At 36.1% G+C, this 14,401-nt stretch overlaps 1 protein-coding gene across 1 annotated transcript in view; it reads left to right on the top strand.

The window, feature by feature from the left end:
- LOC141301449 (protein BANP-like) overlaps positions 1–14,401 on the top strand; it is a 39,495-nt gene that overhangs the window by 16,480 nt on the left and 8,614 nt on the right. Inside the window, exon 4 of the mRNA XM_073831674.1 lies at positions 10,234–10,374. Within this exon, the coding sequence (XP_073687775.1) occupies positions 10,234–10,374 (141 nt within the window). The remainder of the gene's footprint in view (positions 1–10,233; positions 10,375–14,401) is intronic.

The raw sequence follows: 14,401 nt of genomic DNA, 5'->3' as shown, positions 1-14,401 counted from the left end.
TAAGCTTACTTTCTTCACGTCATCCATCTAGATTTCCTTATCTTCCTGTGAAGCTTCCTTCCAGACTTCCTCACCTTCCTACTGAGCTTCTTTTTCTCCAAGCCTCTTTTCTGTCTCAAGTTTTCCTTCAAAGCATCCTTCATTTTGAGCTTCTTTCCAGACTTTCTTACACTGTTAAAAATAAGGGTTCTTATTGGCATTGATGGTTCCATGAAGAGCCTTGAACATCTGTGGAACCTTTCTCATTTAGAAAAGGATCTTTACAGTGAAAAAAGGTTATTTTAAAAGCTGTTCACTGAAAGGTTCTCCAAGCTTTTTCTATCTCAAGTTTTCTTTCAAAGCATCCTTCCAAACTTCTTCAGAGCTTCCTTAAGTTTCACATGAGCTTCCTTTCCTCAAAGCTTCTTTTCATCAAAGTTTTCTTCAAACCATCCTTCTTTTTGAGCTTCCTTTCAAACTTCTTTACTTCAATTTCCTCATCTTCTACTGAGCTTCCTTGCCTCCAAACTTCTTTTCTGTCTCAAGTTTCCTTCAAAGCATCTTTTTCTTTTGAGTTTCCTTCCAAACTTTCTTACATTCCTTCAAGCTTTCTAATCTTCATTCTGAACATCATTCCTGCCCTCCAGTCTTCCTTCCTGTCACAAGCTTCTTTGCATGTGTGCTTCTTTTCTGCCTTCTGAGATTCCTTCATTCATTTAAAACTTCCTTCCTACCTTCTAAGCATCCTCACCTTCCTACTGAGCTTATTTTCCTCAGTCTTCTGTTTCCTTCAAAGCATCCTTCCTTTGGAGCTTCATTCCAAACTTCTTCAGAGCGTCCTCACCTTCTTACTGAGCTTCCCTCCAAGCTGCTTCTCAAGTTTCTTTCAAAGCATCTGTTCTTTTGAGCTTTCTTCCAAACTTTCCTTATCCTCCTTACTTCAAAGCTTTTTCACATTTCTACTGAGCTTCCTTTCTTCCAAACTTCTTTTCTGCCTCACGTTTCCTTCAAAACATCCTTCATTTTGAGCTTTCTTCCAAACTTTCTAATATTCCTTCTGAACATTGTTCTTGCCCTCTAATGTTCCTTCTTGCCATTAGCTTCTTTCCCTTTGAGCTTTTTTCCTGCCTCCTGAGGTTCCTTTATTCATTTTCAAACGTCCTTCCTACCTTCTAAGCTTCTTCATCTTTCTACTGAGCTTCTTTTCTGTTTCAAGTTTCCTTTAAAGCATCTTTTAAGCTTCCTTACAAACTTCTTCAGAGCTTTCTCGCCTTCCCGCCGAGCTTCTTTTCCCCCAAGCCTAATTTCTGTCTAAAGTTTTCTTCAAAGCATCATTCTTTAAGCTTCCTTCCAAACTTTCCTTATCCTCCTTTCTTCAAAGCTTTCTCACATTTCTACTGAGCTTCCTTCCTTCCAAGCTTCTTTTTTGTCTCAAGTTTCTTTCAAAGCATCCTTCATTTTGAGCTTTCTTTTAAAGTTTCTAATCTTTCTTCTGAACATTGTTCCTGCCCTCTAATCTTCCTTCTTGCCATTAGCTTCTTTCCCTTTGAGCTTATTTCCTGCCTCCTGAGGTTCCTTCATTCATTTCAAACTTCTTTCTTACCTTCTAAGCTTCCTCATCTTCCCACTGAGCTTTCTTTCTTCTCTCCAAGCTTTCCCTCCAACTTTCTTCAAGCCTCCTTCCAATACCTTTCTTTTCAAGCGTCTTTTCCACCTAATGCAGTCAGATTATCGTCCAGAATCAATGGCCAATTTCAAATGTTACAAATTAAAAACACTACCATTTGTGATGACTAAGCTAAACCCTGCATTGCTTCAACATTACTAAGAGCATAACACGTGTGGAGGTCTAGATTGGCCACAACAAACGGCCACGTGATTTTCAACCAAAGCACATGAAATTTCGTGATGACTGAGCTAAACCCGTATTGCTTCAACATTAGTGATGTCATGCAACGCCTAATTATTTGGAACTGAATATGCACTAGAAATTATATCTGATTCCAAGCTCCAAGGCAATGGTGTGGATACAGTACTGTTGACAGTGGCAGCCCTCCAATATTTGACTTTTAAAGTACAACGTTTAGGGTTTAAGAAGATATTAGCGATGGCACCACCCGCACAAGCCTACTACTGTTTCCTATAAGTCTAGCTTGTTTGTGTAATGTAGCAACCACACACTCATCAAACAGGAATTAGCCATCGAGCTCAAATATCCGCAGATGTCCTCATTAGATAGCGTTCAGTTTTGGAGTGAAATAAACAGATTTTGGATACAAATTTAGACTTTAGTCTTTACTGTACAACCGTTTTTATTCTGAATTCGTCTGTCTGTTGGTGGGAGGTTTTGCAGCAGATGCAGCAGAAGTGATGTAGGACTCTCAGATGGTTTTTAGGAGTTCACTCAGTTTGTCCAACGTCCTGTTGGCTCTCTTTCTTTCTGTCTGACTCTCTCTCTCTCTCTCTCTCTTAGAACAGTTAGGCCGTCACATCTGTCCTGGCTTAGGCCGCTCCAGATGCACAAGTTGTTGGCCTTACGTAGAAATTGGGCGGAAGTGTTTACCTTACCAAAGAGACTTTTTTTCGTCATACTGACAACTCTTGAGGCTATGAGGGAACTGTACATGTTGCTGGGAAGCTGACCTCTTTCACAACAGAGTTATTGAACTGCGCCGTTAAAAAATCGATTTCTTCTTCCAAGAACGTGCATAACGAATCGCAAAGAAGCATCCAGATTTCATCAAGCTGATGAACTTTCATACTGTCTTTATCATTTAAAGCTAGTCGAGAATCATATGCACCGAAGACGAGCATTGAAAAATGGAGTTTGGGAGCAACGGCGTGTTTGTTGGTTATGTTTCAGCGAGGCCCCAAACTAAATGTTTTTTGCATTAAGCTGCTGTTGTTTTGTTCCTCGTTGTCTTTGCTCCAGTTCCTCAATGTGTTTGCTGTCCTACTCTGCTGCTGAAAGCATTACTACATAAGAGAAAGATTTATTCTTGGTCTTTTTTCTCTTGTTTGCTTTTAGTCCCATCAACCCAAGCTGACAGCGGATCCCGACTCGCTCTGCCAAATTTTAAACCCTTTGTTTGGCAGCTGGCCTGTATAGAGATAGCAGATTTGAAGTTTGGCTGTTTTCAAAAGAAACCCGGCTGGGCACGAGGGTAGGTTAGCTCATGGAGACCCTTGAGAAAAGGGCACGATCCATTTCAGCTTCAAATGTGAGTTCAATCCAGCCATGAGCGAGAAGGCAAACAACTGGCTCGGTTATTTACTCTGTTTCCTCTGAGAGTTTGATTTACTCGCTAATGACAAACAGAACACAGATAACTAATGTCTCAAACGAGGCCTTTCATTTCTGTCAAAGTCAGCAGACCTCCTGCGGAACACACTGGTTCACGTTGTGACGTCATGCTCTGGATTTCACCTTTTTCTAGCAAAGATTGGTGACACATCAGCCTTGTAACGATTCGGCAAGACCTGGAGTAACTTTTGGATGACTTTTGGTGTCTCCAATGCAAAGCGTGGTTTGAATTAACTTTACTTTATTTGATTGTGTTGGAACCACGTTCCCATGCTCTCCTGATCAGCTGCAGAGATTCGTCTTGAGAACAGTCACGAGGCCGGAAGTCGAGCGATGAGAACAGGTTTTCATTCCAGTGCGTTTTCACGGAATCGTAAAACTTTCATTGTGTTAAGTCGCACAGCTGAGAATACAAACAAAAAACTACTTGGAGTTTTAAAATTCCTGTTGTTGTGGACGTGTTTGCTTTGTCAAGTATTATTCAATGGGTAAATCCCCAAAACGCAATTTTTTTAATGCGGAAAAAGTGCATTTCCTTCTTTTACGAGGCCTGACGGATGGTTTCAAAATGTCATATGGATGTTCGCTTTATTTAGATTGTTTTCATGATGGTCTGCATGAGAAAATATCCAAGTTTTACGTTGGTGCCTCCTGTGTGTGCCTTAGCAATTTTCTGGTTCAGCTAAATGATGGAATGAGAAATGGGAAATGTAAAAAGACGTCCCTCAGCTGTGAACTACTCTTGTTCCCAATAACTTCAGATGTTTGTGTGTGTATATCTCTGTGCTTGTGCATGTGTTTGTGTTTAAGACCTGCTGGGCCTTTCTTCAGTTGTTTTCATGCTAGTCTTTGTTTACCAGAGTAAATGGGTCAGTGACACACAAGTGTCCATGATAAAGAAAATTGTTTAATGTGGTTTTGAACGTGTTTATAAAATTTTCATCCAGCTTTTATTCCATTTTCCTGTGGTGTAGCCATCGACTAAAAATAGTGACACAATTATTGTTTTCCAAAAACAATTTTTTTAAATTTGAAGGTAAAAAAAAAATATATATATATTTTAAGACACTTATTGACACCGTTATGAGGGTCTGCAGGGGCCCTACCTATGATATAATTTCCTGTTTTGCTTTGGATTTGTTTTGCTTTGCTTTGTATAGGTTTTTGTATATTTTTTTTTTTTTTGAGGTTTCGTATTGTTTTGTTTTTGTTTAGTTTTAGGTTAGTTCTTTTGTTTCATTCCTTCTTTTTTTTTTTTTTTTGCTTTAGTTTGTTTTGTGTTTTTTTTTTGTATTTTATTAGGTTTAGTTTTGGTTTAGTTTATTTCTTCTTTTTATGTTTTGTATAGTTGTTTTCCCTTTGGTTTTTTTTTTTTTTTTTGTTTTGTTTTGGTTCAGTTTTGATTTGTTTAGTTTAGTCTCTTTTGTCTTTTATTTTGTTATTTAATTTATTTATTTGTTTTCTTTTGTATTGTTTTTGCCCTTTAATTTTGTTTGTTTTAGTTTAGTTTAGATTGTTTTTGTTTATTTTGTTAATGTTCTGTATTTTTCCCTTTGGCTTTGTTTGGTTTGGTTTAGTTTAGTTTTTGTTTGTTTTGGTTTGTTTTTTCTTTTGATTTTACTTATTTTCTCTTTTTTTGCTTTGATTTTGTTTTGTTTTTTGTTGCTTATAGTTTTTTTCCCCTTTTAGTTTTATTTTGGTTTTGGTATGTTTTTGTTTAGTGTTTTGTTTTTGTTTCTTTTCTCTCTTGTTTTGCTTTGTTTTGTTTTTGTTTCAAATTGTTTTTTCTTTGCCTTTGGTTTAGTTTTAGTTAAGTTTTTTTATTTTATTTCATTATATTTCTTTCTTTTGTTTTTATTTTTTGCTTTGCTTTGTTTTGTTTTGTTAATGTTTTGTAATTTTTCCTTGTTTTTGTTTGGTTTAGTTCTTTTGTTTCATTTTTTGTTTGTTTGGTTTGTTTTGTTAATGTTTTGTATTTTGGTTTTGTTTGGTTTGGTAGTTGTTTGTTTTCATTTTGGTTTGTTTATAATTGGTTTTAATTTGGTTCTTTTGTTTTGCCTTTTTCTTTTTTTGTTAATTGTTTTGTTAATGTTTTGTATTTAATCCCTGTTGCTTTTGTTTGGTTTAGTTCTTTTTGCTTTTGTTTCATTTCATTTATTTTTTTCTTTATTTGTTTTGGCTTTGTTTCGTATAGTTTTTGTTTTTATTTGGTTTAGTTTCGTTTGGTTTTTGTTTGTTTCATTTAAGTTAATTTTATTTGTTTATCACACCTGACTTTTCAAGATTACAAGACTTTAATACTTTTTTTAATGGTGCTTTTTCATTATAGGAGCAAGACCCCATTTCAAAACATACAAAAAATGCTCATCATACAAGAGCTGTATTTAAGTCACTGTTTGTCTGAATTGCATTTTTGACTATAGTTTCTTCCCATTTGAACCAACCCAACATCAAACACACTAATTATTACCCCGTGATTTGACTGCCAGCATCGTCTTATATTAAAAAAAAAGGAGTAGTTGTGGCGAAATTGGCATCTTTTCTCCATGCCGTCGGAGACATGGTGGGCATTGCATGGGTTCTGTACGACCTCTAAGCATGCCACTGGCTCACGACTTCAAAGTCATCGTCTGCGCCTGAATCCGGGGTGGGGGCAGAGGCGAACTGGATCTGAAATTGGGGTTATTGTGGGATTTTTGTGCAGCACGGCAGATTTTCTTTCTCCTAATTGGGAGTGCATGGCGGTTCTGTTCCCACTCGGGGAGACTGAGACTTGATTGTTTATGCCCACACTAGCGCTCAAGACGAACCGGAGAGGTGTCACCACGTGGAGTCGCCGAAGAGCTACAACGATTAACGATCAGTGTTTAGTCTGAAGTTCACGTTTCATTTGAATTCGATCCCACACGGCCTGTTTTTGAACGAACGCCGTGCATGTGGAAACGGTCAACTGCTGCAGTCGAGAAATTACTGACTCACAGTTCAGGTTGAAGACTAGCGCCAGTAATTGAAGAGATGCCGGGGGATCCAAACCCATTGTGACCACATCAGAGCGCCTTTAGTGGTCAGATGATGTGTAATCAATGATGTGTTCGGCTTGCTTTGTGGCATTCAAACACGATGTACGAGACTATGCGATCATGCATTAACATGCATATGTGTTTTTGCTTTTATGTGCCTGTTTTGCGATGACTTGGCACAGGATGGAGATGTGTTTGCAAGCTCTCAGCTGGAAACTAGGCCTTCCACCAGGCTGTTATGATGAGTGCTTGGATGTGTCACACTTGCAGAATCAGTTTCACGTGCGCAAGGAAATGCAGTAAATCCCTGGCTTGATTTGAATTAGGTTTGCAACACCACCTAAACGCCAGATCGAAATTCCAGACTTGGCAATCGAGCAAAAACATTCAAGCTGTCAGTTTTCTATTATATCACATAGTTTTGCGCTTTTTAATCCTGAAACAGCATGTAGACAGTTGCTTAATGAAACAAACAAATGCATTCTGACAATCGTGATTGGCCTGCTACTATGAAAATGGAAAAACATGTCCGAATCGCTATCATATTGTGTTGGATTTGACGAAGAACCTACTTCTTGACATATTGATAAAAACACGACTTTAGTTGTTTTATGGGATAGCAAAGTGTCCCATACTTCAGAATCCAGCAGATGTTGAACGTCATCCAGATGTTGTTCGCCTACTGTATTGTAAATACTGGACTTCCTACTCATTTGACAATATTTGTATACTATATGCAAGGATGGACTTTTGAACTTCCTGACGATGTGAAAATATGAAAAGCTGAATAACGGGGGCACATTAGTTTGGTTTATGACAAGCGGTTGCATAAGCTATAGAATGAGTGGAAACATTAGCAGATTAAAACGTAAACTGTGAGAAATTTAATTTTGTTTAAACAGAGATGATGGATACGCTAATGAAAGTTAGAAAGGAGCAATCAGTATGGATTGAAGGAAGGAAGAAAGCAAAATGATTCATTTACACAAGGTATTGGAACATACTTAGATAATCACGGATGGGAGTCATTTCCATATTAAAATCTAATTATCATCAGAATCTCACCTTGCACTCATAAATAACATTTTGAGAAAAAATTGATTTAGCAGCAGTGTTTGAGAATAACCACCATTCAGTGGAAAACACAAAAAGATGATTGCATTTTTTCCTACAATCAAAAAGCTCTGCAAAACTAAACATTAAAAAAGATGATTGTAATTATAAAGTTATAGAAATTTCTAGTTTTTAAGTTTGACTAGTCACAAATGCAAAAAGAATGTGACAAGAATGAGCCAGAAATACATTGTATGGGTCAAAATGATTGATTTTTCTTTTATGCCAAAAATCTTTAGGATGTTAAGTAAAGATGATGTTTCCTGGAGATATTTAGTAAATTTCCTACCGTAAATATATTTTACTAATACAGTTTTTTTATTAGTAATATGCATTGCTAAGAACTTCATTTGGACAACTTTAAAGGTGGTTTTCCCAGTATTTAGATTTTTTGCACCCCCAGATTCCAGATTTTCAAACAGTTGTATCACCAAAGCCAAATATTGTCCTATCCTAGCAAACCATACATCAATGGAAAGCTTATTTATTTTATGTATACATTTTAAAATTTTCAAAAAAATGTACCCTTATGACTGGTTTTGTGGTCCAGGGTTACAAATATCAGTAATAATCAGTAATATCAGCTGTTTGACAAAATATCCAAGGCATTTCAACAAGAACCCTTAATTTTGTGGTTCAAAAACAGTGATCAAAATTAGAGAACACTAACCACTGAATCACAAAAGAAGATTACAACTAAAATTTTGAAGGTTTACTGCTGAATACTGAAAAACTTCAAATAGGACTAAGCAGTGACCTTTGAAATTTAGGAAATTATAGGTTGCTCTCTAATTTTGATCTCCACTGTAGATACTGGCCAACTAATGTGGGTTTTTTCCACCCAGTTATAACTTGTAGTTTGGATATATAGTTTTAAAAACACAGCCCAGCCAAAAAAAAAAACATGAATCATGAGATCGGGGATCTTTTAGCATAACAGGTTTATTAGCAAATATCAGTCTTTATATTTGTGGAAGGACTTCAAAATTAATCTATATTTATAACTATATTTGTAAATATTCTTCCACTCAGGAAGTCTATGGCAGCCTATAGAACCGCTTGGGGGAAAGTCATGAAATTTGGCACACAGATAGAGGACAGTCTCATCATTAACCACAGCAAATTTGGAGCCTCTAACTCAAACTCTTTAGTTCCACCAATAGGCCAAATTTGAACTCATATTTCTCATATTTTTTAACCTCTTATCCTCTGATTCCGTGGCTCATGCGGAGTCGAATGCATACCAAAAATGTATCCGAAAAATCAAATTTTTCAAACTAGTCCTAGACGGTTTGTCCGATTTCACCAAAATTGGCTCAGATTATCTTCAGACAATGCTGGCAAAAAGTCATCAAAAGCTTTTTGATATACCAAACATGTTAACAAATTTGACAAAATTTGCACGAAAATGGACATGAGGTTATATCTCCGCAAAGTTTTAGTAGATTCAGACTAAACTTGGTATGTCTTTTACCAAGCATGACCTGAGGGCACATGAGTAGTTTCAGCACAGTGCCAACTACTGGTCAAAAGATATAAAAAATTGAAATTTTTGTTCATATTTTCTGAACAGTTTGACCAAAAATAATAAAAGTGATCTCGTTAGATTTGGAGTACCATACAGAATCAAGCAATACCAAATTTTGTCCGATTTTCACCAAAATTGGATCATCTTCAGACAATGCTGGCAAAAAGTAATCAAAAGCTTTTTGATATTTGATATATAATTTTTGTAAAATGCAGTATCTTTCAAATGCTTTAATGTATTTTTATGAATATTATAAATCTTGTCGCTTGTGAAGAAGTTATAAAATTTGGCACACAGATAGAGGACAGTCTCATCATTAACCACAATAAATTTGGAGTCTCTTACTCGAAACTCTCTAGCGCCACCTACAGGCCAAATTTGCACTCATATTTCTGCTAATAACTTTTGAATTGTAGGGTCTAAAAGCAAAAATCTTTTTTCTTCTGATTCCTTGGCTCATGTCAAATTGAAATTTTAAATTCCAATAATCAAGATTTTTCACAATTTAGAATTTTCTGAAATATCTACTTTTTTAAACTTGTCCTAGATGGTTTGTCCAATTTTCATCAAAATTGTCTCAAATCATCTTCAGACTGTTAAAAAGTTATCAAAAGAATTTTGATATACCAAAAACATTTTCGTAAAGCACACAAACACATCTGACACAGTCAATTAATTAGTTTTTTTCCATATCGCTTTTTCCACTTTTAGTAATTTCAGTAGTTTAACTTCATTTCAGTTAGTTAGCAAGGCAACATATGTTATTTCATTTCTAAATGTTTTTTTAGATACTTTTTGTAGTACTTCAGCTTACTTAAGCTTCTCATTTAACACTTTATTTCAGCTTTGCTTCAATTCCCAAAAACATTTTTAATAGTTTTATTTTTACTTAACAATAAACACACCGATGCACGTCTTTTAAGATAAAAGAAAATCGTTTCAAAAGCAACCCGCATACCCAGAAAGTGAATTTGAACCTAGAAAGACAGAAAATGATTTGGAGCTCATCTGGTTGTTTGGATTCTTCACATGAAGAATATTTGTTCTGGTAATTCACAGAACAGCTTGCAGGGCATTTGACTGACTCCAATTTGACAGTCACACCGCTCACATGTAAGACAGCATTAGTCACCGAAATTAGTCACATCGTCACTTAGGAATGATTCTTACTACAACTATGTGGCCAAGTTGGGAAATTGAGCAGTTGTGTTGTGTCTAGAGCGCTTTCCCACAGATAAATAAGCATTTGGCAGAGTTTGACCTAGTTGTTTTTCCCACCTATTTCTTAGGTTTTAAGAGGACCGCAGCTCATCGCAGTGGCGTCGACCGACGGGACCGGCGGGGTTGACGCATCTCCTCTTCAGGGTAACGATATTCAGGTGCAATACGTCCAGCTGGGAACGGTGACCGACCACACGGGAGCAGTACAAGTGAGATAACACACAAACACTTGCATTTTCTGTCTCAAAATGACCACCAGCTTTGCATAAGTGTGCACCAAATCTGATCTATGGTGGGCGGCAATTCTGCACCAAAGCCGCTGGATGGCGTAAAGACCAATATGTGTGATCAAACCTGCTCTCTCACCATGTGTTCTCACTAGAAACCATAGGCAGTGATCTTAACCTGCTCTGTGCTCTCACTTTGGGCTAATCAGCAACCCAGATCAGTTTGTTTTTCCTGGGAACAATAAATAACCTTTAGCTGTCCTTTTCCCTCCTTGTCTATTTGCTCATTTTTATCCCTCTTTTCCATCTCATGCTCTACATCAAGTTCTCAACATGCTTCTTGATATGTGTTTTGACTCTAATCACTTCCCCATGATGCCGCTACGGCGTTTCAGAGCCGCTATATGGCGTGCACGCATATTTAAGCACATTTAGAGGTTCGACAGTCATTACAGGTCACCACATTTCCCCAGCTGTACTCACGTGTTTGATTCATGTGAGGCTGAGGAGCACAGGCTCAATTTGACTTGCATATTTGACATCTGCTTCCACGTTTCTGTCTCCAGAGAAGAAAAATACATCTTTTAATCCGAAAACAAAGACCAATCAGTGTTAAATCTTGTGGTGTGAAATTAGTTGGTCAGATTTTGGTTGGCGAATATTTTGTGGCGAGACTAAAAGCTGTGACAATAAAATGATTTAAATTAAAGGAGTAGTTGACCCAAAAATGAAAGTAAGCTGAACGTTTACCCAGAGGCCGTCCATGATGTCGATGAGTTCGTTTGTTCATGGGAACAGATTTGGAGAAATTTAGCATTGCATCAGTTGCTTACCAATGGATCCTCTGCAGTCAATAGGCCACAAGTAATCCACACCACTCCAGTCCATCAGTTAACATCTTGTCAAGTGAACATTTTCACAGATTCTGCAAGGGGTTTCCAAACTGTTGCACGCCACTGTATATGAATGGCAAAAAAAAGTATGTTGCAAGATATTAAAAATACAAGAATGCTGAACTATGTATAATGACTTAATTCAAACAATTCAATCATTTTATTTTCCTGTGTTCATGGAAATAATTTCTATTAGTTAAAATCGATTAAATAATAATAATAAAATCAAAAAATAAATGAATAAAATCTCATGTCAAATCATGTATAAGTAATGCATTTCTTTAATGAACATTTTTTTTAAATATTTAATTGGACAGAAAATTAGTAAAGGCTTTAAAATATGGAAAAGTCATGAAAATGTATATAATGAACAATTTAGTTTATCAAAAATAATTGAAAAAGAATGAAAAATGACTGGAAGAACTCATAGAAGGTCATTAATCAAAACTCTTAAATTTTGTAAGGTTTAGACTGTCACTGTTTGACATGTTTTTGTCATTTTGCACATTATTGTTGAATAAAACTAAGTGAAACTGACTAAAACAAATGAATATAATGACAAATTGAAAATTAAAGGGATAGTTGACCCAAAAATAAAAAATTCTGTCATTAATTACTCACCCTCATATCGATTCAAACCTGTAAGAGCTTCATCTTCAGATCACAAATTGAGATGTTTTTGATGAAATCCGAGAGCTTTCTGACATCAGTGGACACAGAAGAGAAGAAAGTGTTGAATAAAATCATTATTTTTGTTTTCTTTGTGCACAAAAAGTGTTCTCGTAGCTTCATAACATTACCACTGATGTCATATGAACTCTTTTAATGATGTCCTTTCTATCTTTCTGGGCCTTGAAAGTGTCAGTTGCATTGCTGTCTATGCAGGTTCAGAAAACTCTTGGATTTCATCAAAAATATCTTAATTTGTGTTCCTAAGATGAACTGAGGTCTTACAGATTCGGAACAACATAAGGGTGAGTAATTAATGACAGAATTCCCATTTTTGGGGAAAACTATCCCTTTAAAGTATTTTCAATATACTGAAGCAAAAAAACTGAAAATCAACAATGAGAACATCAAGCATTTCAAAGGCCTTTGTTGTGACCGTCCCTCAAACCCTCCACAGACACTTGCGCCACTAGCACGCACCCCCAATATGGCTTTTGTGAGTGCGGGAATGCGAGCTATTTGGTAACAGGGAGGATGACGAGGCCTTTACCACAGTTGTCCTTTAAAGTGGTTAGGCTGGTACAACGAAAACCTCTTTAGACCTTAGGGCGCTTATGGTTTAAATAGTCTTAAAGGGCATTTCCTGCTTAAAATCTGTACTTTTTTCCAATTTGCCTTGCTTAATACACTTTTCCGGTCTCATAGTGCTCAATTTATCATTGCACGATATTTTAAAAGTAAAAAAAGATATCTTTTATTAAAATTACACAAGTTGCTCCGCCTCTGAAATGAATTTCCTTTACCGATGACATCACCAAGTCCTTTTATCTCTCAGCCCCTCCCTTTTCTCCACACTGTGCTGTAAACAAAGCTCATAAAAACAAACAAATATTCTCTTTTTGAAGTAGTTTCTTTCATCGGATGTGCTGTACTGTGCCAAATGTGTTGTACGGCTTGTTATCAATGTGACCTGCATCTTTCTCTCTCTCACAAATACACACGCTTGCGTTTTGGCTGCCCTTCAAATATGCAGCGTCTCCTCTTCGGCTGTACCAAACCCCGGAAAGCTGTTTGTGGGAACGGCTTGATGATTGCCTCCGTACCCACACCCCATCAGAGGGTCTTAGATTTACCTCTAGCCTCACTTGTTGCTTTCCTTGGTGGTCTGGACTCCTTCCAAATTGGCTCTGCAATTATACTGTACACATCAAAGCTGTTGGAAAGTTGCTTATGGGCTTTGATGCTTGAGCGCCGCATATGCAACATTTGACGCAATCAGCCGAACAAATCTCTGGGAATCGATTAGAGATTACTGACGTTTTGTGACAAACCACCTGTCAGTGTGACATGGGGATAAAATAAACAGCTGTCGGAGGAAATGAATATGGATTATGGCATGAGCTCCCTCAGTGGTGGAGCCGGGGCTGAAGTTAGCAAACAGAAAGTAGTATAAATATATATATATATATATATATATATATATATATTGCAATAAAAAAGATACATTTAATTTAGATAAATCCTAATGAGTCTCAACTAGTTGCAGCTGTGATGTGATTTTTTTCATCCATTTCTTCTATTATAGCCACACCCACAGTGAAATATTGTAGCCACGCCCACAATGAGATTCTATTGGTCCAGATTCCTGCTCCACAGAGCTGTTTATTAAAGATCAAATGTAATATAATTGGCTTTGATTGTTGTGTTGTGGAGCATTTTTCATTTAAAACTTGAATAAAAAAAAAAAAATAATTATTAAATAATATTTTTGAAAAGAAAATATTAAGAGTGGAATTAAACCTTGGTGAGAAAAAGAAATTAAATAAATAAATACGTAAATAAATAAATACTGTATAAGTGTATTTTAAGTAGACATTGGACATTTTTAAGTGGGTATTGGGGATAAAAATGAAATCTAATGATTAAAATAAATAAATAAATAACAGTGTTATTAGATGTCGGGAAAAGTTCGAGTAGAATACTTTTTAAGTAAATAAATACAAGTGTATTTTAAGTAGATTGGAGGCAAAAATAAAATATGATTACCAAAAATAATAATAATAAATAAAAACTTTAGAACAGTAGTGCACCTCAGGTAAATTATATGTAAATAAATAAATATTTAATAAGTAAATTTTAAGTGAGTTTTAAGTGAGTATCAGAGGTAGGGATGCACATATTGACCGTTTAACCGTTAACCGACAGTAAGAATTTTAACCGATTATTACTATCAGTTAAACGGTTTAAAAGGGTTTTTTTCTATAATTTTTTTTTTTTTTACGTTTGCTGCATGGTGAAAGAAATAATGCTATTTGTAAGTTATCTGTTTACTCACGCGCGCGTGTCGACACGTGCAGTGTGGCTGTACAGACATATTTCGCTTCACCTTTACTTAGTAAACAGATGTAGTATATGCAACTCAATGACAAGTGGCGTTATTGGGTTAT

Source organism: Garra rufa, chromosome 25 (genome assembly GCF_049309525.1).
Source record: "Garra rufa chromosome 25, GarRuf1.0, whole genome shotgun sequence".
NCBI lineage: Eukaryota > Metazoa > Chordata > Actinopteri > Cypriniformes > Cyprinidae > Garra > Garra rufa.
This window is presented reverse-complemented; position numbering and strand designations above follow the sequence as displayed.